General features: G+C 40.6%; 1 protein-coding gene across 2 annotated transcripts in view; it reads right to left on the bottom strand.

Moving 5' to 3' along the window:
* The window catches only part of EFR3A (EFR3 homolog A), a 96,107-nt gene extending 76,314 nt beyond the window's left edge, over window positions 1-19,793 (bottom strand). For both annotated transcript variants that reach the window (XM_082434078.1, XM_082434077.1), the window contains exon 1: window positions 19,514-19,793. Coding sequence is in view for 1 of the 2 variants with exons in the window: in XM_082434077.1 (XP_082290203.1) it covers window positions 19,514-19,523 (10 nt within the window). In the remaining variant the exon portion in view is untranslated. The remainder of the gene's footprint in view (window positions 1-19,513) is intronic.
* Window positions 19,794-25,482: the final 5,689 nt, after the last annotated feature.

The following is a 25,482-nucleotide window of genomic DNA, read 5'->3' as shown; positions in this document are numbered from 1 at the left end:
AATAGTGGGGGACTTTAACACCTCACTTACACCAATGGACAGATCATCCAAACAGAAAATTAACAAGGAAACACAAGCTTTAAATGACACAATAGACCAGATAGATTTAATTGATATTTATAGGACATTCCATCCAAAAACAGATTACACTTTCTTCCCAAGTGCGCACGGAACATTCTCCAGGATAGATCACATCTTGGGTCACAAATCAAGCCTCAGTAAATTTAAGGAAACTGAAATCATATCAAGCATCTTTTCTGACCATAACGCTATGAGATTAGAAATCAATTACAGGGAAAAAAACGTAAAAAACACAAACACATGGAGGCTAAACAATACGTTACTAAAGAACCAAGAGATCAATGAAGAAATCAAAGAGAAAATCAAAAAATATGTAGAGACAAATGGCAATGAAAACACGACGATTCAAAACCTATGGGATGCAGCAAAAGCAGTTCTAAGAGGGAAGTTTATAGTAATACAAGCCTACCTCAAGAAACAAGAAAAATCTCAAATAAACAATCTAACGTTACGCCTAGAGGAACTAGAGAAAGAACAAACAAAACCCAAACTTATCAGAAGGAAAGAAATCATAAAGATCAGAGGAGAAATAAATAAAATAGAAACAAAGAAAACAATAGCAAAGATCAATAAAACTAAAAGCTGGTTCTTTGAGAAGATAAACAAAATTGATAAACCATTAGCTAGACTCATCAAGAAAAAGAGGGAGAGGGCTCAAATCAATAAAATTAGAAATGAAAAAGGAGAAGTTACAACAGACACCGCAGAAATACAAAGCATCCTAAGAGACTACCACAAGCAACTCTATGCCAATAAAAAGGACAACCTGGAAGAAATGGACAAATTCTTAGAAAGGTATAACCTTCCAAGACTGAACCAGGAAGAAATAGAAAATATGAACAGACCAATCACAAAGTAATGAAAATGAAAGTGTTTCATTAAACTGGTTAAAAATCTTCCAACAAACAAAAGTCCAGGACAAAAGTCCAGATGGCCTCACAAGTGAATTCTATCAAACATTTAGAGAAGAGCTAACACCCATCCTTCTCAAACTCTTCCAAAAAATTGCAGACGAAGGAAAACTCCCAAACTCATTCTATGAGGCCACCATCACCCTGATACCAAAACCAGACAAAGATACTACAAAAAAAGAAAATTACAGACCAATATCACTGATAAATATAGATGCAAAAATCCTCAACAAAATACTAGCAAACACAATCCAACAACACATTAAAAGGATCATACACCATGATCAAGTGGGATTTATCCCAGAGATGCAAGGATTCTTCAGTATATGCAAATCAATCAATGTGATACACCATACTAACAAACTGAAGAATAAAAACCATATGATCATCTCAATAGATGCAGAAAAAGCTTCTGACAAAATTCAACACCCATTTATGATAAAAACTCTCCCGAAAGTGGGCACAGAGGGAACCTACTTCAACATAATACAGGCCATGTACGACAAACCCACAGCAAACATCATTCTCAATGGTGAAAAACTGAAAGCATTTCCTCTAAGATCAGGAACAAGACAAGGATGTCCACTCTCACCACTATTCTTCAACATAGTTTTGGAAGTCCTAGCCATGGCAATCAGAGAAGAAAAAGAAATAGAAGGAATACAAATTGGAAAAGAAGAAGTAAAACTGTCACTGTTTGCAGATGACATGATACTATACATAGAGAATCCTAAAGATGCCACCAGAAAACTACTAGAGCTAATCAACGAATTTGGTAAAGTTGCAGGCTACAAAATTAATGCACAGAAATCTCTTGCATTCCTATATACTAATGATGAAAAATCTGAAAGAGAAATTAAGGAAACACTCCCATTTACCATTGCAACAAAAAGAATAAAATACCTAGGAATAAACCTACCTAGGGAGACAAAAGACCTGTATGCAGAAAACTATAAGACACTGATGAAAGAAATTAAAGATGATACCAACAGATGGAGAGATATACCATGTTCTTGGATTGGAAGAATCAACATTGTGAAAATGACTCTACTACCCAAAGCAATCTACAGATTCAATGCAATCCCTATCAAATTACCAATGGCATTTTTTATGGAGCTAGAACAAATCATCTTAAAATTTGTATGGAGACACAAAAGACCCTGAATAGCCAAAGCACTCTTGAGGGAAAAAAACGGAGCTGGAGGAATCAGACTCCCTGACTTCAGACTATACTACAAAGCTACAGTAATCAAGACAATATGGTACTGGCACAAAAACAGAAACATAGATCAATGGAACAAGATAGAAAGCCCAGAGATAAACCCACGCACCTATGGTCAACTAATCTATGACAAAGGAGGCAAAGATATACAATGGAGAAAAGACAGTCTCTTCAATAAGCGGTGCTGGGAAAACTGGACAGCTACATGTAAAAGAATGAAGTTGGAACACTCTCTAACACCATACACAAAAATAAACTCAAAATGGATTAAAGACCTAAATGTAAGACTGGACACTATAAAACTCTTAGAGGAAAACATAAGAAGAACACTCTTCGACATAAATCACAGCAAGTTCTTTTTTGACCCACCTCCTAGAGTAATGGAAATAAAAACAAAAATAAACAAATGGGACCTAATGAAACTTCAAAGCTTTTGCACAGCCAAGGACACTATAAAGAAGACGAAAAGACAACACTCAGAATGGGAGAAAATATTTGCAAACAAATCAATGGACAAAGGATTAATCTTCAAAATATATAAACAGCTCATTCAGCTCAATATCAAAAAAAACAAACAACCCAATCCAAAAATAGGCAGAAGACCTAATAGACATTTCTCCAAAGAAGACATACAGATGGCCAAGAGGCACATGAAAAGATGCTCAACGTCACTAATTATTAGAGAAATGCAAATCTAAACTACAATGAGGTATCACTTCACACTGGTTAGAATGGGCATCATCAGAAAATCTACAAACAACAAATTCTGGAGAGGGTGTGGAGAAAAGGGAACCCTCTTGCAATGTTGGTGGGAATGTAAATTGACCCAGAGAAAAGCATAATTCAAAAAGACACATGCACCCCAATGGTCACTGCAGCACTATTTACAATAGCCAGGTCATGGAAGCAACCTAAATGCCCATCGACAGACGAACGGATAAAGAAGATGTGGTACATATACACAATGGAATATTACTCAGCCATAAAAAGGAATGAAATTGGGTCATTTGTAGAGACTTGGATGCATCTAGACTGTCATACAGAGTGAAGTCAGAAAGAGAAAAACAAATACTGTATATTAACGCATATATGTGGAATCTAGAAAAATGGTACAGATGAACCGGTTTGCAGAGCAGAAATTGAGACACAGAAGTAGAAAAAGAAACGTATGGACACCAAGGGGGGAAAGCGGCGGGGGTTGGGGGTGGGGGTGTGATGAATTGGGCAATTGGGATTGACATGTATACAATGATGTGTATAAAATGGATGACTAATAAGAAGAAAATAATAAAAAATAAATAAATAAAGTTCAAACCTTGACTCACAATAAAAACCTTCTATTTCTCCTCAGAAGCTGTCTGACTGTGACATTTCCAATTTGTGAAAGTTAAAAAAAAAAACAAAAAAAACCTGACATTTTCCAAATGCCTTTGAAAAAGACTGTGAAGTTTATATAAGGCAAAGTTAACACAGAAAGAATATGACTACAAGACATTTTATTGTATGTCAGAAATATATTGAGAATATAATGGAATATAATGGAAAAGGTTATTAAAATAGTATCCATGATTAGACAAATTATCAGATAGTTCATTCAGAGCATACCTACAAAAACCCAAATCACTTATTTTACAAAATGTATATGACAAATTTAATAGTTTATTTTAGCTACACACACACACATTTATTTAAAGATTGAAAAAGTGAAGTCAGTTACACTTTACCAAAATAAAGATCTCCCCAATTTATTTACACTTCATTGTTAGGCTGGTTTTGGAGATGAACCTGGGCACAGTCTCTAACTTTTCAGCCTTACTTCCCAGATAAAAACTGTGAATATTCACAGCTCTTAAATCAAGCCCCAAACCTATTCATCCCCATGCACCTGCTCACACCATTCTATCTGTATAGAATACCTTGTCTTCATAAAAAGTACTACAGATAAGATGCACTCAGCAGTAAGATAACATGCGTTCCAGTTACAAAAGGCTCCTGGAATTGAAATCTATTGTAAACTATACAATAGTAGGTTCAGCAATTTCAAACTTAACTCATAACATTGAGTTGGTAAAGAAAGTATGAGACAAAAGGCACTTTAAAAAGAATTTGCAACAAACTACTGAAACAGGACAAAGAGCTGAAAGTGAAGCATAATTCTTTACCTGGAAAACCAAGGTAATGGGTTAACAATCAAGACACTGGGAGGGTTCTGAATTGTGAGGCTCAAGAACATTAATCTGTGATAACAAAGTTGTCCATTTACTAGTCAAGAATACTTGCAAGGTTAGAGAAGTTAAAAGAAACTAACTTTTTAAAGCAATGGACAAACGTTGCAGGTTGAACTGTGTTCCCACAAAAAAGATATGTTGAAGTCCTAACCCCAGTACCTGTGAATGCGACCTTATTTGGAAACAGAGTTTTTGCACATGGAATCAAATTAAACGGAGGTCATCCTGGATTAGGGTGGGCCCTTAATCCAAAGACTGGTACCCTCCTAAAGAGAAAGATAAGACAAGTGGGTAAGAGAAAGAGGAGACACACAGGGAAGAAGGCCACATTGGAGACAGGAAGAGATGAGATTCATGCTGCCACAAACCAAGGAACTCTAAGGCTTGCCAGCAGCCACCAGAGCTAGAAGAGGCAAGGACGGATCCTTCCCTAGAGACTTATGGGGGAGCATGGCCCTGCCCACACCTTATTTCAGACTTCTAGGTTCCGGAACTGTGAGAATATTCTGTTGTCTTAAGCCACTTGGCTTATGGTACCTTGTATACGGCAGCTTTGAAAAACTAACACAAGTAAGATTTCATATAACATGTAGGCCAGTAAATTCTGTATTTGCTAGATATTAAGATATGTACCATTCCTGAAATCAACTCAAATGCCAAAATGACTACAAGTCAGCCTTCAGAGAATTTAGTAGCATACCAAATAACTGAGCCATGAAAAGAAAGAATTTTTGTTCCATTCTACCAATTTTCTTCTAGTGCTAGATATACTTCACCATAAGTTTAAGTAAATGAATATTTGGTTATAGTAAAAGAAAAAGTTACTATGCCATCAGTTTACATCGAAGTTTAATAAATAAGCATGGCTTAGAAAATGGAAATATTGTAAGTAAAAAAATCTGTTTCACTTTCATGTCTCACATAGCTATTATGGGTTGAACTGTATCCCCCTCAAAATTCATATGCTGAAGTCCTAACTCCCAGGGCGTTAGAATGTGACCTTATTTAGAGATAAGGTTTTGCAGAGGCAATTAAGTGAGGATGGAGTCATTAGAGTGGGCCCTAATCCAATATATCTGGTATCCTTATAAAAAGGGAAAATTAAGAGACAGACATGCATATAGGGAGAACTCCAGATGAACATGAAATTGGCCATCTACAAGCCAGATCAAAAGACCTGGAACACACCCTTCCCTCACAGCCCTCAGAAGGAAGCAACTCGGCCAACACCTTGATTTCAGACTTCTGACCTCCAGAACTGTGAGCCAATAAATTCGTTGCTCAAGTCACTCAGTTTGTGGTATTTTATTACAGCAGCCCTAGTAAACTAATACAACAGCAAATACTAAATGCAAGTTCCCTGCGGCACAAATTCTGGTTTCATGGATATAATACAAAATATAGTAGAAAACCAGAAGACCTAACCTAATCTACCCCAGGAATAAATACCCTGTTCTTATCTATTCCTTATCTGCCAGTCTTTCAGAATGCATTCAACCAATATTTGACCATCTACTATATTCCAGATTTTATCTTCCTTAATGCTCATAACTGTATGAGGTAGGTATCAACATCTATAGGTTACAAATAGGAAATCAGAAAGATAAAAGTAATTTGTCCAAGGTCACACAACTAGAAGTTGTGGATCCACTTAAGAGCCTGTGCTCTTAACAGTTTCTATACTGTACTGCCTTCCTGAGATGGCTTTTTTTTTTTTTAAATAAGCTGAACTGTTTAATATGGAGAGTAGAGCAACATAGTCAAAAAAAATACTCAAATAAAATATACTCAAATAAAAAATACTCAAAAAAAATATACTCTTGTTACCAAGCTCTCCATCAAGTCAGATGGCAGAGAATGGAGAAGTGACACCCTGCCTGAGAACCTGTCATATTACAAAACTTCCCACTTCGAGAAAGTGTCTTCTTTTCCTATTGTAGGTTACTGAGCTCTAAAATATCCCTAAGAATACAAGAACATCATGAAAGGAAAAATGAGAAGCTTTTGTTAGGCTATTAGATTGCCCCCACAAAAAGTTACTGGTGAATTCCCAGCACACCTGACAACAAACAAGAGCTGTATGGAGCTCAGCCACTGAAAAAAGGGGGAGAGAACCTCATTACTTTACAAAATCACAGCCAAATGACAACCGCTGTTTAGGATGTCTTAAAGCTTCCCTATCCACTGTGCACTGTGAGTTTCAGCTTGTGACAACGAAATACTCCCAAAACTAACAAGGAAAATAACAGAAGCATTTATATGTAAACTTTCACAAAACTCTAGCAGCAAATCCATACTTAAAGCAAGTTTCAGTTTTGAAGCTACAACCCATTTTCACTTTGTAGAAATAAGGTGGGAATCCTTTGCTTTATTATAATTTGGGCATGCAGAGGAAAAAGTCTAGTTAATTCTCCCCTCTACAAACTAAAACACTCGTTTTGGGATTATGGTAATCTGACACTGGATGATTTCAGATTTTTAAATTTAAAAATATACTGTGTAAATTTTAAAATCCAGAGGAAAAAATATCTGATTTATAATAAAGAGGTTAAAAAGAACTAGAATTTCACAATCTTGCCACTCAGTATCTTTAATTTTAGCAAGTCTCCTAACACCGTGCAATTTATCGAATTGTGAGTCCTACTGAATCTAAATCTGGGGGAAAGGAAAGGTTGGGCATCTAGGATTTCACATTTATAATCACTGCTCAGGTAATTTGTACAGTTTTTATTTTACATAAAAATCAAGCTTTTCCATATACTTAATACAGGTATGCAAGTTATATATCTCAATACAGCTCTTCTTAAAAATCAATTATTTCCATCAGTATACTTACTGTGACCTTAATAAGTATTTGTAATACCAAGGTCACAGTTTAAAACCCTACTGCTACCCTACTGTCCACAATGAAAACCTGGATACTAAACAAAGATAAAAGTGGGGTTTTCTGCAGATTTTTAGCTAAGTTCTTTAAAAAACAAAAACAAAAACAAAAACAAAAAAACACCAACACATCCAAATCCAATTTCTGCTTAAACGAGCTAAGGCACTGTAGTCAGGAAAATAAACCCTTAAATCAAAAGATACTAACTTGTCCCCATTACAGACATAAAGAATCCACCACAGACGATGACTAGGATCTTTCTCAGTGAACCAGATGTTTGAGTTATTTTTAATTAAAAATTCTCTGAATATTTCAAAAGTAGGATATGAGTTATTTCAGGCAAAATTCAAAACAGCATTAAAATTCCCCAACGATTTAAATTTTAACAAATTCTTATTTCCTTATTAGTCACAGAGTAACAAAAGGGTTAAATCTGGGGTGTTTGTAACTTCCAAAATTATTTTCAGAACGAATACATTCAATATACCAACGGCATTGATTCTTCTTACAGATTTCACAACACCCACGGTGTCTATGCCATATGTTGAAGATTTTCATTTGAACTGAGATGATTAAATTTCCTGATTAAACAGTAAAGGGAAAGATAGGGAACATTCTCATTATGTATCTAAACAGAATATATATTTAATTTCTCTATCCAAAGTTTGAAGATAGGAAAATATAACACATGACTTGCTGAGTGGGTCTAGCTAAGTACAAAGTTTAATTTAAAAAACATTAAGCTACTAATTTAAACTTTCAAGGTTCAGTGCTTGACATAGTCTCCCCAAAACTTCCAGCTAAGACATAAAGACTCTAAACATTTTGTATTCACTTGGGTAACACAATGTCAAAAGCCTAAGACTTCTTTAAATTAGGTATTCTTTTAATTTATTATACACATTATGGTCACAGCATGCACAACTTTTATCTTAATCAAAACTCTTAAGAAGGAAATCTAATCTTCTCTAATATCTTTTTTAATGAATCATAAACCAAAATCTGATGCTACCCGAAGATTTCAATGTACTGCTATATCTTCCTCAAGTTCAAAGGTAAGACTTATAACAACGAATGCATGGAAGAAATAAAAAACACGGCAACTTTCTGTGGCATTTATACACAAAGGGAGAACCTGGAAATCTATACACACTTGTGGTATTCATGTTATTACTACAACTACAAAAAGAAACTATTCACTCTTGAAAATTAAAAGGGAACAAGAGAAAATCATCTCACTTTTGTGTAAATACTCAGATTCTTTAGCAAGGTTGAATACAGTGAAATTTTAGATTTAAAAAATTAAGAATGGTGGAATCAACTGCCATTCCAGCAAAAGCTCTGCAGCCAAACCACACTTAATTGTACTCACCCCTCCCTAATGTTCTTGAAACCACTGGATACAAAGCTTTTAAAATTATTCAGCCCTTAACCAGCATGTTGCTGTACCCTATCAGGGCAGGCAGCAAAAAGAGCAGCAATATTTCTTTGCTGCTGAAAAGAGAAGAGAGGCTGTTTACTCCATGTCACTGAGTAAATACGCAGAAAGCAATGGATAGGGAAGGGAAAAAAGAGGAGTATCAGGTGTGGGGGGAGAATGTGGTGCTCAACACTCAAAGAGCTAACTGATGCTCTCAGGTGACAGCTCCAGTCTCTAAATGCTCCCTCAGTTCTCTGTTTGAAGTAAAGCAGTTCCTCAGCAAGTTTACATAAGCATTGTATCTGCCACGAGCAGATCATTCAGTTCTTCCACAAATACACGTAACAGTGAGACTCAAAGAAGACAGCATGGGATGATAAGTTACTAATAGTTTAGTTCTATATGAAAGTTTTAGATTACATGTGGGGAGCTTCCCTAATTTCTACCTGCAAATTGCACAATTTAGCTTGTCTACCCAGGAATTATAGAACAGCTTATATCCTCTCAACCAACTATAATCTGACAATCTCTTCCCTCAGCTAGGAAGCAGTGACAAGTTAATGACATAAGTACAGGATAGTACATACCACAATTAAGACATACAATCATCTTTAAGGTTTTAAAGTAAGATTTATTTTTCCTAACAACACTTCATAAATCATCATCGTCAAAGCCTCACATCAAACAGTAAGCGACTGTCCAGCTTCTTTTCCTCGCTACACTGAAATGCTTGCAGTGCGTCTATAAATAAAGGGACTGTCACGAGCCTTACCTAGTTCTTGTCACGCACGCATTTGTTTTAGCAATGTTCCACCTGCTCCCTCTGCCTATTCCATCCTTAAATGAACATGTTCCTCGAGGATCTGCCTCAGCATCTTTACTCCCTTCACAACCTATCCTTTAGTAATTTCATCCACTGTTATTCCTACAAATGTACCTGAAAGCCCTGTAAGGCACCACACACTTATCATACCCTAAGATGGACTCACCTGCCTTCTCCAAAAAGTCCCTGTATCATACCAGAGCAGTTCACCCGAACGATCACGCCTGAAATCTGGGAGTGAATCCTGACTCCTCCTTCTCCCTCAACCCCTCATCCAATGAATCCTACGAATTGTACTTTCTCAACAATATTCAGATTTCTACACTGCAATCCATCCCACTATCATCCAAGTCCAAAAGCCCACCACTCAGACTACTGTATTCTAATAACCTCTAACTGCTAACCCTCCAACCTCGCTCATGTGTTTCCATAGCAACCTGTGTTTCTCCTTTAGTAATTTGAGTCACTCTACAAATATACACCGAATGTGTACCATGAGCCACCTACTGTATCAAAAACTATATATACGTTGGCAAAGAAAACAGGCATTAGGTGCTTGTAATTAGTCTGGTGAGGAAGATAAGGGCTGTTGTGTGGAGAGGGTGCTGAAGAGACTGAGCAGGTGGGCCTTTCTGCCTGACCCCGCTTCAGCCAGGCCAGCTCTGTCTTTAATCTGTCAGCACTTGTCCCTGGTCAGCACTTGTCTTTCTCACCAGATTAAGCTTCATGAGAGCAGAGAAGATGTCCGGGGGGATGCCCATGTGTCTGGTATGAGGTAATGCTGTGTCCTCAGTGCCTATAATAACTGGCACATACTAGGCGTTGATGTATGTGTTGCTTAAAAGACAAAATTACCAAATATATATATGGCCTTAAAGTCGTCACGCTCCCCAGCACCAATGACTTACTCCCGCCAGCTGTTGGTTATTTCCACCTGTATGACTCAAACATCTTCCCCAAACCCGCACTCTCACCTCTGGTAACTATTCAGGCTGAGGACGCCATCTCCCACTCACCTTTTCCTTGCGGTCTCTCTGTGAACCCCACAGCACTTTCTCAGGGGGCTTGCCATTTCCTTCTTTGTGTGATAGCCATCTACACAAGGTTCTATAAACTGGATAGACTTTTTAAAGCTAGGGACTGCTTTATTCATCTCCATATTCCCCACCTATCACTGCCTTGCACATGTAGGCACTAAAATAATCTGCTGAGTGAATCAATCCCTAAGAGAAATCCAACAGGAAAATAAGAAAGACTGAAAGAGAATGTTTGTGACTCCAAGAGTATACAGACAGCGCCTATGACCGAAACGACTACAAGGAGAGATGAGACAACTCCATTCCCAGAGATCGTTAGAGCAAAAGCAGGTGAGACACCATCAGCTAAATGGCTTTGGTTTTGCCTCTAGGTCCCTAAGCTTTTGATTCTAAAATATCTTACGTTCTTGTCAGAAGGCATATTCTAATATCTAAGACCATAAATTTCAAACTTTTTAAAAAGGAAACAATGTTATTTACCTCCTGAAATTGGAGGCAGAATCTTACCATAAAACAGATTAAAGACAGAGCTGGCCCGGCTGAAGCTGGGTCAGGTAGAGAGGCCTACCTGCTCTTTCAGCACCCTCTCCACACAACAGTCCCTACTATATTTCCATGGAAGACATTCTGAAAACTTAGGTCTAGCGGTAGCTCAAACTTCCCTTGTGCCACCCTCCAATACGGATCAGGAACAACATGTAATGCTCAGGAACTCCCAATGAGAATCCTGTGCCAGGGGATGGAGCTTTAGTAAAGGTAATACAAATAGAACTGACCTGGGGCAGTTTCTTCCCTCAATCTCCTGGACCTGAGCTGTTCCATTTCGTAAAGATGGCGCAGTAAGACAAACCTGGGGCAGCTTCCCAAAGGTGCTCCCATCCTTGGAAGACCAAGTGATGAAGCAGGATGGAATCAAGGGAAAAGGCAGCATGGAGTAGACAAATTATTTAAGGCTGTTTCTGATCCGGGCTGTGAACTGAAAAAGAAACTGGACCCCTGAAGTTCACGTAGTCCAGCCAGCTAAGAGAATGCGAAAAACCTATACAGCCTATACAGAAAGGGACTGTAGACCCCAAATCCTAGCTATTACACATCTGCCTGGACTACCCTCCCCTGTAGATGCCCTTCTGGAACCAGCTGCAGCAAAGGATAACAATCCAAGAAGCAATTCTAATTCTGATTCTGATTCTAATCACATGTTCATAAAGTATTTCTACCTCTAAAGCACAATTACATAAATTCTACTGCATCTAAATCTCCCTGAGAAGTATTATCATTTTCCATTGAATGGATCAAATAGTTAATAAAAATACTTATAACTAAGTTCAAAAAACAATTTATGTCAGATGTCATAAACGGACCACTCCTTTCGACTTCCAGGCCAGTCCTTTAGCCTGGCCAGTACCTTTTGCCATTTACGAGGCCCCAGGCATTGACCGCAGCAAACTTGAACATCTTATATTTCATTTTCCCTGCCCAGCGGGAGTGAGATCCATTTAAAGTTAAGTGCAACCACAGCACAGAGAACTTTGTAGCAAATTGCCAAGACAGCTGTTCAAAAAGCCAATTAAATAGCAGGGGTGTGAAGAACACTTAGAATTATCCAGAAAACTGGATACAGTACAGCAGAAATACCCTGGAGTTCAGGTAATGAACTCACCAACTAAGAATAAAACCAAAAATAATGGCATTGAGGAGAATGAAAGTCCTCTTGAAGACTGCAGAGCAAAAGGTTTAATGCCCATTTTTTAGAATATGGCAAACTTGATGCAGAGGTACAATGACAAAAGCTGAGTAGTGATTCCTTCTTTAATAAAAATTAGAATCATGCTATCTAATAATACCTAAAGTTAGGAAGCAGTAAATAAACATGCAGAAGGGAGGATATGACAGCCTATACAGAAAGAGGAAAATTAATAGTAGCTCCTGCTTGATTTCGAGCATATGCGAAAGCAGGCTCATTTTAAGAGTGGAATAAACCTGGCAAATACAAATGATGAAAGAATTTTGACAGGTTTGACATATTAATCATAGGAGGAATTGCCAACATCCATTTTGTGATCATACTTCCCTAGAATTGTGTTCATTCTACAATACACAATCATTCAGGGAAAAAAAAACAAAAAAAGCCTACAAGCTCCCAATAAACCAAACCCAAAGTGATTCATTTCAACCCTTCAGGTTTTCACAACTGGAACCACCACTTAATAAATCAGAAATTATTTCTTCCTCCTTTCAGAATAAAACACCAATGATAAGCATTTGCTATCACCTGACAGTAGCAATCAGACAGTAAATGCACTGTTTTCCTAAGCCATATATATATACATACACACACAATCAACACTATCTGATCAGTTACCCAAAATTCTTTTCTATGGGGTAAAGGAAGAACCAGTTCAGGGCAATATTTTGTTTCATTTAGGTTTTGGAAAGAATTACGAAAATGTTGAAAAAAATTATGGTAAAGTTGTAAAAAAAAAACTTAAGCATCTTTTTCTGATTGTGGATTATATGCTAACTGTAGAAACTCTGGAAAACACAAATTATAGAAAAGAAAATAAAAACAGTTCATAATCCCAGTGCTTTCGTAAGTATTTTAAATGGCTGCATGATATTTTGTTGCAAGGATGTTCTATATTCAATTTGCACCACTTCTCCATTATTGAATATTAAAGTTTCTAGGTTTTTACTATTTTACAAATATTAAGGTGACAGACACCTCAGTGCAGACATCCTAGTGCAGTTTATGTTTTTAATCATTTCTTAAGGATTCCCAAAAGTGAAATTACTGGGTCAATGAGTAAAAGCATTATCAGAGCACTTGATAAAATATTGCCAAATTACTTTCCAAGAATTGTACCAATTTAAACTTCTGCCTTTTCTACTGCACCTCACCACCACCTTTGCCTATTACTGTTAAAGTCTTCGGTAATGCGGTAAACCTAAAATGATTTCAGCTTCTAATGAGCATTTCTTTATTAGTAAAATTGAGCCATCTCCCCCCAGATCTTTATCAATCATTTGTACTTAGACTTTGACAAGCATAGGTGTGTGCTTTAACCACGGAGGGTTGGTGGTATTTTGCTTTCCGATTTGTATAAATACTGCAAATATTGATCTCTTATATTTGATGTTAACTTTGAATCCTTCTTCAAATCTTTAGCCACAGATTTTTATAATACTTCTATACCATACCTTTCCATCCCCCATAAAGGTAGTATGAAGTAGTACATAAAGGTAGTATGTAGTTGTGAATACCCACCCAGTATTCAGGTGACCTGGGGTCATTCCATACCTAAGTTGAGCTATATAATAGGTAAGATGCGGCTTTCTCCTAAGAACTAGTGCCTTCATTTGACTCGGGGGGAAAAAAGGGCCTCTGCTTCCCACAACACAGTTTTCTTTCCTTTTAGAGAGGTACCTGTGGGTGGGGGAGGGGACAATACTGAAAATCACATCCTAGGAGACCAGAGAAAGATGGCGGCAGCTGTTTTTCTTTGAAGTTGCCCACCCCAAATCACCCGAAGTGGGAGTCCAGGCAGATGGAGTTTCCCGAGAAAGTGGGGCTTCCTCCACCCACCTGCCCCTCTACTCAGGTGATAGAGCTTTGGGAGGTGCTTAGAACCGTACCAAACTCCTGAGATGGAAGTGAGGTAATGGGGGCCGGGGGGGACCTTCTCACTCAGGCTCCCCAAAGAAGCTGGACAGGGTCAGGCAAGACCCCACCCTGACCCAACAGATCACTGCTGACCGGATCAGGCCTGTAGTCTGCTTGGACCTCCAGGTTGAGAAGGTAATCTCTGGGGAGCAGATTGTAGGGACCCTGGATGGGAAAGCAGGCCAGGCTGTGGCCACAGCTTGGTCTATAACATTTAATATTTAGACCAGTGGTTCTCAACCCAGGGACAATTCCCCCCCCGCCACAGGGGACATTTGGCAATGTCTGAAGACATTTTTGGTTGTCACAGCTTTAGGGGACAGGCAGAATTACTACTAGCTTCTAGTGGGTAGAGGCCAGAGAAGCTGCTACACATCTTACAATGCACAGGAAAGCCCTAGACCTCCCAAACAAGAAATGATCCAGTCCAAGACATCAAGAGAGCAAGAACTGAGAAACCCGAATTTAGACTATGATTTGCGGGCCTCCATTTGTATTCTTGTCTCAGGTCTTGCAAATATTTCAGGCAGGTGTGCTAAGAATCTAATTATAAACTATAAAACTTTTTATAACACTGTTTTTATGGGAAAAAAGTTATTTCAGGTTATAGTATCCAAAGAATAACTTCTCTGACTCCAGTTAGAATTCATTCTTTTATTCAACATTTACCAAGTACCTATTATGTGATCAGGCATAGTGCTAAGCAAAAGTGACAGTGTTAAAGGAAACTGATAGGATCTGAGGACTGCAGATTCAACTCCTGCCCGGCTCGGAGCAGTGCAGTGTGAAGAAAGAACTGGAACCGTGAAGTCACACCTATCCACTTCCAATCCCAGCTCCACCACTTACTGTCATTAGGCATGTTACTTGACTTCCCCGAACCAATCTCTTCATTTCTATAATTGGTCAAATAGGACCCTCCTCAATGTCGGAGACAACTAAGTAAGATCATTCCTGTAAAGCACAAAGTATATTGCCTCGTACACAATCAATATCCAATAATCAATTTCTATTACTAAGAGGGAATTTTAAGTTTTTAAGTAACCACTAAGTTGGAAACTGCTAATATGCCTACAAAATAGCCACTAACTGTGACTGTGACAGCTGGAACACAATTTTAGTCACGTTAATTGCACAGCATCTTACATCCTTCAAATTCTGGCTCCTTTCTCCTTCTCCAGCCTCATCTCCCATGACCTACATCATCTTTAATGCAGCCCCGTGTCCCCATGAGTGGGGACAGATTGAAAGATGAGATCTGGTAGTAACCAAAACACGTCAGGCCAAAGGTCGCTGTGAGAAAGAAAACTCTTCAGCTATAACTCTGGCAGTGTACATAGGTGCTGGGTGGGAGAGGGAGAAAAGGGGGTGAGGGGCAGAGAGGGAGAGAGAACGAACAAACACAAAAGGTTCACAAGCCAGTAACAGATCAAGTTTACTTGTCATGTGTTTCTAAATGAAAACACTTTCACCAGCATTCATCCCTCACTTCACAATTCACCTATATTCTGCACTTATTTCATAAGAATGGATGGAAAAATAAGTCAAATATAATCAACCTCATCAATGGAAAAATCCACACACAGATGGACCACATTACCACAGCCTAACAAATGCGGCCAGATATCAATGCCAACATCTAAATGAGAAAAGAAAGCATTACCCACAAATAATTACTGAAAGTATAGTTTAACAGCAAAGAATGGTTAATAGTTGCAGTTTCCCTTAGCCAATATACAATGTTTTCTTTTTTTTTTTTTTTTACAATGTTTTCATATATAATAAAAGGGCACATTTTATTGGACCTGCTTTGAGACAAGTTATCTGTCAGCTAACAAGTCCCTTTCATATAAGTAGTTTATTAAAAAGTTTACGTCTATACCTATATAACCAAGCATCTACCTAGCACACCACTGGAATCCCCGGCGATCTCTGCTAAGATTCCTGTGACAAGACAGAAGCAAAGGCAAAAATGTTAAATATTCTTTTAAGTTCACACGTCTGATGTAAGTTTTGGCCAACCTCACTTTTGCCTTAGTGTGACTCCAGGGAAAATTTTTTAAAAAGATAAACTATTATCAACTTAGCTATGGAAAAATAAACATTATCTATGCTCAGTGTGATTATGGATAGGAACCCTAACCCAAACCCTAACCCCAGGTCTGTGTTCAAGTCCTGGTTCTACTCCACCTGTGACCTTAGCCGAGTTACTGAAACTCACCGAGTCACAGTCTCCTGATATGCAAAATAAAATGAAACGATTGGATTGAGAAGCTTTAACATTTCTTCCACTCAAATTCTGATACAGGGTTTGGAAAATCTTCACAATCAAAATGTTTCTTAACGATCCTTTGGGTGTAGGAGGATGAAATGACGGCCTTTAGAGAAATGATGTGACAAATTACAGGTTTGTAGATTTGAAAAGATCGTTTAGTGAAACAGTCTTGAAATCTGTGCTTAGTGATTATTGCAAACTACTGCCTGAAAATACACAGTGACACGACCACAGAACTGTTCCTGTGTCGCAGCAACTTCCTGTCACACATCCTTCCAGGTAGCTGTTTTCTGAAAAAGCGTCTATGGGGCTTCCCTGGTGGCGCAGTGGTTGAGAGTCTGCCTGCCAATGCAGGGGACACGGGTTCGAGCCCTGGTCTGGGAAGATCCCACATGCCGTGGAGCGACTGGGCCCGTGAGCCACAACTACTGAGCCTGTGTATCTGGAGCCTTTGCTCCGCAACGAGAGGCTGCGATAGTGAGAGGCCCACGCACCGCGATGAAGAGTGGCCCCCGCTCGCAGCAACTAGAGAAAGCCCTCGCATAGAAACGAAGACCCAGCACAGCCAAAAATAAATAAATAAATAAATTAATTAATTAATTAAAAAAAAAAAAGAGTAAGAAATCCTGCATGTCACCTGATGACTACAGCATTAGCAGGAAGGCATGTCAGGTCTTGCCATATCCAAGGCATATCAGACATTCAGTGCAAAAAAAAAAAAAAAGAGTCTATGGATCTACGAAATAAGTCCAATGAAGTGACTATTAACACTCATGAGATATGCCATCGTTCAGCCTTCAGGGGTGTACTATGCGCCACTGGATTCTACTTACCAATTCCAGTTTCAATGACTGAGGGTATCAGTATTCCAAATAAACAACAAAATAGCAAGAGTAGAATAATTCTATGACTTGGAATAAGGGTCACCCTCAGAATTATAGAGTCTGAAAAGACCCTAGTGATCATCTCCAACACTTTCATTTTACAGAAAAGCATTACATTTATTTCACTAAACGCTTAAGGATTAACTGGCTGAGCATGTATGTACATGAGCCTCCTAAGTCATTTGACATTAGAAAGAAAAAAAGCTTCGCTTATTGCGGGGACGGGGGGGCGTTCCTTCCTAAAAAATCCCTAAAGAAAATAATAATTTTGCTGGAAATTACTTATTCTACATGCAGAATTTCTGAGAAGTACTAATATCCATACACTATCACAGCTATTTTGGTGGTTCTGGTCACAAAAGAAGAGAAAAAGGCAATTATGAACACAACTGACTTCACACGTATACCACCAATCGGTACCACACTTTTAAGCAACCACAGAAACTGTACCATAATAAATATTAACAGCAATGATAGATAACTCAAATATTTCACTTGCCCTCCAGTCAGGTCACGGATCTTGTAATCCTAACTATGCAAAGTACACCACGGCTCATCATTGTGTCATTCTGCATTGTAAGTCACACAATTAGGGGGAAAAAAAGGTCCTCTATCCACTCTATGGGGCTAAATAACCTTAGAACATAACTAAAAATCTCTGTTTAATTGCCATTTTACCAATAAAGTCCACATGAAGCCTTAACTTTCAAGAAAGGTGTTCCTCCCCCACCCCCTTTGCTTTCTAAGAAAGTGAAAGATTAGCACAGTGCTAATTCACTTGTTAACATGAATATAAATTTAGGAACAAAAAATTGACAATAATACTGATGATGATATTCCTCCAGTCTAGAAGAATAAAATATAAACTGCTGACATACGTACGGGATACAAAAATCCAAGAACATCAAGTTTAGGACACACAGGACTGGGTTAAGAGAACAAAATCCACCTTACCCATACATATATGAGGAGTTATTAGTAATCTTTACATCAAGATTGTTTAAAAAGTTGTAACAGCGTTACATAAACCTTTCTAGTATCAGGAAATAATTCCTCTTTACCCACCACTGGACAAAACATGCATTTGAGGCTGACCTGGAAATCCAATGTCCCATGTGTCTACAAAAATAAGGACAATTAGGAAAAGTTATGAATTCTAAGAAATATGAACTAATTGGAAACATACCGACAAGTGTTTCAAGATTCTACAGCATGAAACGCTTGCAAGAGCCCTACTTGAAAAGAATCTCAAATCAATCATCATCATGCTTGCTCTACGTCCAAAATCAGGAGCTTCCCTAGTCTGCACGTATCCAGATAGGTCACCGGGTTTAAAGTCACAGGGTGATTCTCTGGGTAGTTTTAAAATTTGTCGTTGGTAGTGTTATAGTACCCTGTTTGTCCAAAACGCCTCCACTATCCAGCAATTTTCAAACTTCAGGGTCCCTCAGTAACACGTAGGACACGCAGATTCCAGGGCCCAAGCTCCAGAATCTTATTCAACGTGTCTAGGGAGGAGCCCTACACCTGCATTTTCAATCAGTTGCCAGTTGGATCTGAAGCCGGTGGGTCCAACAAGTTCCCCAAAGAGCACCTGCTTCAACCCCCGGGACGTGTCACAGAGAAAAGTCAGGGCTGCTGGGACTTCGGGCGCCGCGGGGAAGGGCTCTGGGCCAGGCCGGAGCGTCCCACCAGGAGATGCCTGGTCCTCGAGCAAGTGAGGAGGCAATGGCGATGGGACGGAGCTATTTTCAGCATTTCCATAAAGTGCCATTTAGCTCTGCTGGAGAAAGAGCTGGACTTCCAAGTCCCACAGATCAAGCTTACTAGCAGCTCTGCCACTTACTAGCCGTGCGTCCTTAGCGCTCGGACCTCGGTTTCCCCGTCTGTGCAACGGGCTCCCACGCCACCCCACCGGGGAAGCCTAAGCCCAAACGAAACTAACTCGGCCGGTCGCCGGCACTTCCTGGCTCTCCCCGGCCCGCCTGCCCCGCCGCCCCGCCGGACGGCGACACCGGAGTGCGCGCCCAGCGGGCCGCCGCCTCCCAACGCTCCCCGCCCGGTCCGACCCTCGGCCGGCCACTCACGGGTAGGCATGGTGACCCCGAGCCGCGCTCGCCGCCGGGCCGAGGCTCAGCGGGGCCTCGCCAGACGCGCCGACGGCACCATGACGGGTAGGGGCCGGGCCGGGGAGACCGGGACGAGGCGAAGGGCGAAGGGCGAAGGGCGAAAGGCGAAGGGCGAAGGGCGAAGGGCGGAGGGCGCAGACGCGGACCCCGCGGCTCACGCAAAGGAAGCTGGCAACAGGGGCCGCCGCCAGCCCAGCTCCGCGCCGGACGATACTTGGGCGTCCGCACGCCCTGACGTCAGCACGTCACCGACGTCTCGGCCCCGCCTCCACAGGGAGGCCGCGCTCCGGGCAGGGAGGGGCTGCGTGCTGGGGCTTGGGGAAGTTGGAGAGGACAGGGCCGCGCGTAGGGTCACTTAGGGCTTCGTTTTATTGTCAGACCCTCCTGATTTGAGTCATATTCATTTTCATGAACCCTTATGCGAGGTGCATTAGCAATATTTGTTTCTTGCAACTGCACGCGTTTATGAGGTTGTGAGGCTACGCGTGATGGCCTTGAGTGCATCGAGTACCCGTAGGCTTTTTCTTTTATAAGCTCTTGAACTTGCAGTGTGTTCTGTATTCTCTGAAAACGTGATTTGAGACGCATGGAGGTCATCCGGGGCGACGGCTGCGCCTGTTCTGAGAGGACAGCAAGTGTAATTTCCTCTTGTTCTGTGCCGCATCTTCTTTATCCATTCATCCGATGATGGACACTTAGGTTGCTTCCATGTCCTGGCTATTGTAAATAGAGCTGCAATGAACATTTTGGTACATGACTCTTTGAATTATGGTTTTCTCAGGGTATATGCCCAGTAGTGGGATTGCTGGGTCGTATGGTAGTTCTATTTTTAGTTTTTTAAGGCACCTCCTGCTGTTCTCCATAGTGGCTGTATCAATTTACATTCCCACCAGCAGTGCAAGAGGGTTCCCTTTTCTCCACACCCTCACCAGTATTTATTGTTTCTAGATTTTTTGATGATGGCCATTCTGACCGGTGTGAGATGATATCTCATTGTAGTTTTGATTTGCATTTCTCTAATGATGTTGAGCATTCTTTCCTGTGTCTGTTGGCAATCTGTATATCTTCTTTGGAGAAATGTCTATTTAGGTCTTCTGCCCATTTTTGGATTGGGTTGTTTGTTTTTTTGTTATTGAGCCGCATGAGCTGCTTGTAAATCTTGGAGATTAATCCTTTGTCAGTTGCTTTATTTGCAAATATTGCAAATATCCTCTTATTCTGATGGTGACTTTCAGAGAGATTTCACGCCTCAGGAGTCAGTTTCCTCCAGAGAGGGCGGTTCTGTCCACTTGACTGAGTCACTTTTCTTTACTCTCTGAATGTCATTGATAATTGATGTATCTAATAGTCACCGACCTAAGCGAATACTTGGAGCCCAGAGCCTTCAGCAACCCACATACGCTTAGCTAGTCCCTGTGGGCTGTGGACAGCCAGTATGGAGAAGTCGAAGGAAACCACAGAGGTCTCAGCCGGTGTTTCTCAAAGTGGCTCAAGATCCTCTTGTGCCTGAATCACCTGGGAACCTGTTAAAAATCAGATTCCTGCCTTCCTAGCTGAACCCCGATGGATCACACTTGAGGGTGATTCAAATACCTACTTAAGTTTGAGATCCTTTGTCCTAGTGCCAACATTCTGGTTAAGAAATGATATTGTGTAGTACTGAAAGAAGAAGAAAAAGAAGGTGAAGATAAGAGGCGGGAGGGCTTGAGGGAAACTAGTCTTGAGGTGGACTTCTAAGAAAGCAGAATTTGAGTTAGCAAAGACCTGGAGAGCTCTTAAAGAGGCTGGGGGAGGGTGGAGGGCAATTTAGAGTGAGTCGGGGAAGTGTGTACAAATGCTATGTAGGAGGCTGTCTCTTGCTTAAGGGTATAAGGGGCAGATTACCAAATACTTGGTTTTCTTTCAATGCATCGTTGCATATTTTTATCATCTATAACATCTTTCCTGCTCCCAGTTTTCTTCCCCAGACTTTCACAACATCTTGATTTGCCTCTACTGTAGCATTTTTCCCACTGAATCCTAATTAAACTGTCATACGTGCTTGTATTCTACCACTGGGCTGTACACATTTCAGAAAATGGCAAAAACCATATTCTGTTCATATTTCTGTATTCCTGCCTGGCACACAGTAGGGGGACTAGAGCATGTTAATGTAATAACTATGTAAATAAAGTACATATTTATTCACTGGATGTAAAAACAGAACAGGTACAATGGAGCTAGTTAATGAACAACTTTACATGCAAGCTTGGAATATGTCCTTTAAGAAACCACTCTAGGTTCTTTATAAGGACCGTAGCATTGAATTATCAACAACAGGGTTCTATGGAGCCGACAGCATGACAGAAAAACCATGGAGGGAAGACCTCGATTTTGATACAGAAGGGAGTGTTAGGTGCATAGTATTGGTGGCTGTGGAAAAGGAAAGGGCTGAATCTTACTGCAGAAGAAGACTCTCTGGGATTTGCTGGCTGCTGACTTGGGAGCAAAAGCAGGCATCTGTTAGTTACGAAACTCCAAGTTTACGGAATGAGGAAACGGAAGAGCAGTAGGCAACTTGGGAAGGAAAGCTGCTTTAGGGAGGAGGTGTGAAGAGAAGGTGTGAGTTTCTCTTTTACGTATTAGGCTTGAGATGACATCCAAGAGAAACATCCGAGAGAACAGATCTGAAGGCAGCTGGGCATACCAGGCTGAAGGCAGGCAGAGGGATCTCAAGAAGAGAGATTTGGGAATCTTTGGCCCTGGGACAAAAGCTGAAGGCAAGAGTCAGAGAAAGCCTGCTGAGGGAGGGTGTGGAGCCAAAATGACAGAGATAGAGGAGATCCAGAGGGCACAGTGCCCAGGAAGGCAAAGGAGGATAAGATGCCGAATGACAGACATCTCTGCTTACATTGTTCAAAAAAGATGCAAATCCCAGAGGCCCTGAGATAGTTTGGCCCATACTGGGTTCGGTTTTTTCACTGTTTTTTTTTTTTTTTTTTTTTAATCCCCTGGACCTTTTGGTTTTGTATAGTTGCCAGAAATAAAATCTGCAGCCAAAGATCCTGAGGAGGGAAGGAAGGACAGGTCAAAGTCAGGAATAATAATATCCTGATGATTGGTTCACATATACCACACCTAAGTGTTTTCCTAGTTAGTACACGTAGGCTTTTGGTAACACAGTTACCGTACAGACCCCCTTTCCCTGCCAAATCCTCTGGATCAAGTTCTGCCTCTGTATCACCCCTCCCCTTACCCCCAACTTCTAGAGGACTGATTCTGCCACCACCTTCTTAGTAGTTGAGCTAAGAGTGTTTGCCTCTCCTGGACCTCTTTTGAATACCCTTCCCATCCCCTCTGTGCCAGTGCTTCTCTCTTAAAGCCCAATTTGAACTGGTAGGAACTGGGCTTTATCCATCTCCATGTCCGCACACTTCCCAGCTCTTGTTCTTACACACTGTGTAGGGCCAACACCAAGATGAGCCACTAGATAGATCCCTCTTCCAGGAAGGATGCCTGCCTGATAATATCAGTTAAGATGGTGTTAGAAAGATCATTGTCAACATCCTATCAGAGTATTTGCTTTTAGCCCAAATTGCCCAAAATAGCTCTGCTTCATGTTTAGTCCAGTTTTTGTTCCAATTTCCAAATCAAGCACTGAGACGATTCACTTTTAATTAGCACGCATTTTCGTGTTCAAAGGTATATATATATATGTATATATATATATTTTTTGGCTGCGTTGCGTCTTCGTTGCTGCACACGGGCTTTCTCTAGTTGTGGCAAGCGGGGGCTACTCTTGTTGCAGTGCGCGGGCTTTTCATTGCAGTGGCTTCTTTTGTAGCGGAGCACGGCCTCTAGGTGCGCGGGCTTCAGTAGTTGTGGCTCACGGGCTCAGTAGTTGTGGCTCACTGGCTCTAGAGTGCAGGTTCAGTAGTTGTAGTGCACAGGCTTAGTTGCTCCGCAGCACGTGGGATCTTCCTGGACCAGGGCTCGAACCCATGTCCCCTGCACTGGCAGGTGGATTCTTAACCACTGCGCCACCAAGGAAGTACAGTGTTCAAAGGTATTTGCCAGCAAATTTACAGTTTATAGGAAATAACTGTAAGGTTACTTACTTCTCCCAAAAGGTCAAAACGATGCAACTTGATGCTCTCATTGCTTAGTTTTCTTTCTCACTAAATATTTATATCAGTAATATGCCCTTCTTGTTTCATTTCTTTCCATTCTATTTCTACCATTGCCTAATAGTGACTCAGGGCTTTCTGGTTCTTATGAGGCATCAAAAGTACAGACTTTGGACTTGGAAAACGTGGGTCTGAATACTGCCTTCCCCCTTACCTGGCCTTTTGACAACCTTTGACCTCTCTGGACTTAATTTTCATCAATTTTAAAATCAAGAGACATTCCTGTGTTGTAACATTCTATGAGTCCCCTCAAGGCAGTAGTTCTCAGACTTGACTGAACTTTGGAATCACCAGGGGAGCTTTTAAAAATACCCATACCCGGTTCCCACTCCCCAGATTCTGATGTAGTTTGGTCTGCAGCGTGGCCTGGGTGTGGACCTAATTTCAAAGCTCTCCAGATGTTTCTGTGTGTAACCAAAGTGGAGCACCATTCTCTTAGAAAAGACTTGAAGTATGATGAGACTCTAATGATACTTGTCATACATCCCATCAGGCCATTTCTGTTGCCATTTAAGCTCATGCATTTGAGATCACTGCACTCTGAATGCCAGAGTAATTTTCTCACGACCGTCCTAGCCAAAGTCGTTGGAAACACACGAGACCAAAGGAAAAGGATGAGCCTCTAATCCAGAAGGTCATTCCTAACCCCTCTCTGTGCCAACTAGGACAGCATGCGAGGCACACGCTCCTGATCAGCCCACGAGCCAAATGTCACAGGCATCTGTGCTTTAGAAAGAGAATTGCAAATGGATGGGGAGCAAAATCCTGAGATAATAAGGCGAAGAGTTCTTGATTAGGTCAGACAAAACAGCTGGAAACTCTTCCTTAGAAACACTATCATTTTAAACAATTAGAGGAAAGCATTATCTCTCATTGTTATTTACTAAAATGCTAGCTAGCTTTAGCATTTAACATAGGGTGTAGTGGAGCTGCTAAAAGGAGAGAGAGGAAAAAGCTCCTTAAACACAGGGGCATTTCTGGCAATGAGATCCTTTACAAGACTTTTAATGACAAATGGAATCACATCATGTGTATTGGGGTATTCCCTCTACATGGAGCATATTAGGTGCTTAATAAACATTTGAGGAAGAGAGGGAGAAAGAGAGGGAAGAAGGGGGGAGCATAAACACAAAGGACATAAAGACAAGAAGCAAACATAGATAAATCGAAGTACATGGGCTTCCCTGGTGGCGCAGTGGTTGAGAATCTGCCTGCCAATGGAGGGGACACGGGTTCGAGCCCTGGTCTGGGAAGATCCCACATGCCGCGGAGCAACTAGGCCCGTGAGCCACAACTACTGAGCCTGCACGTCTGGAGCCTGTGCTCCGCAACAAGAGAGGCCGCGATAGTGAGAGGCCTGCGCACCGCGATGAAGAGTGGCCTCTGCTTGCCGCAACTAGAGAAAGCCCTCGCACAGAAACGAAGACCCAACACAGCCAAAAAAATAAATAAATAAAATAAATAAATAATTTTTAAAAAACACACAAAAAAAACCAAAGTACGTGATCCTTTTCCCATATAGGTTATTACAGAATATTCAGTAAAGTTCCCTGTGCTATACTGTAGGTCCTTGTTGCTTATCTATTTTATATATAGTGGTGTGTGTAAGTTAATCCCAAACTCCTAATTTGTCCCCCCCTTCCACATTTCCCCCTTGGTAACCATAAGTTTGTTTTCGAAATCTGTGAGTCTGTTTCTGTTTTGTAAATAAGTTCATTTATATCATTTAAAAAATTAGATTCCACATATGAGGCTGTATTA

This window comes from Balaenoptera physalus (genome assembly GCF_965194825.1).
Source record: "Balaenoptera physalus genome assembly, chromosome: 17".
NCBI lineage: Eukaryota > Metazoa > Chordata > Mammalia > Artiodactyla > Balaenopteridae > Balaenoptera > Balaenoptera physalus.
The sequence above is the reverse complement of the archived record's forward strand: the minus strand, read 5'-3'. Positions and strand labels throughout refer to the sequence as shown.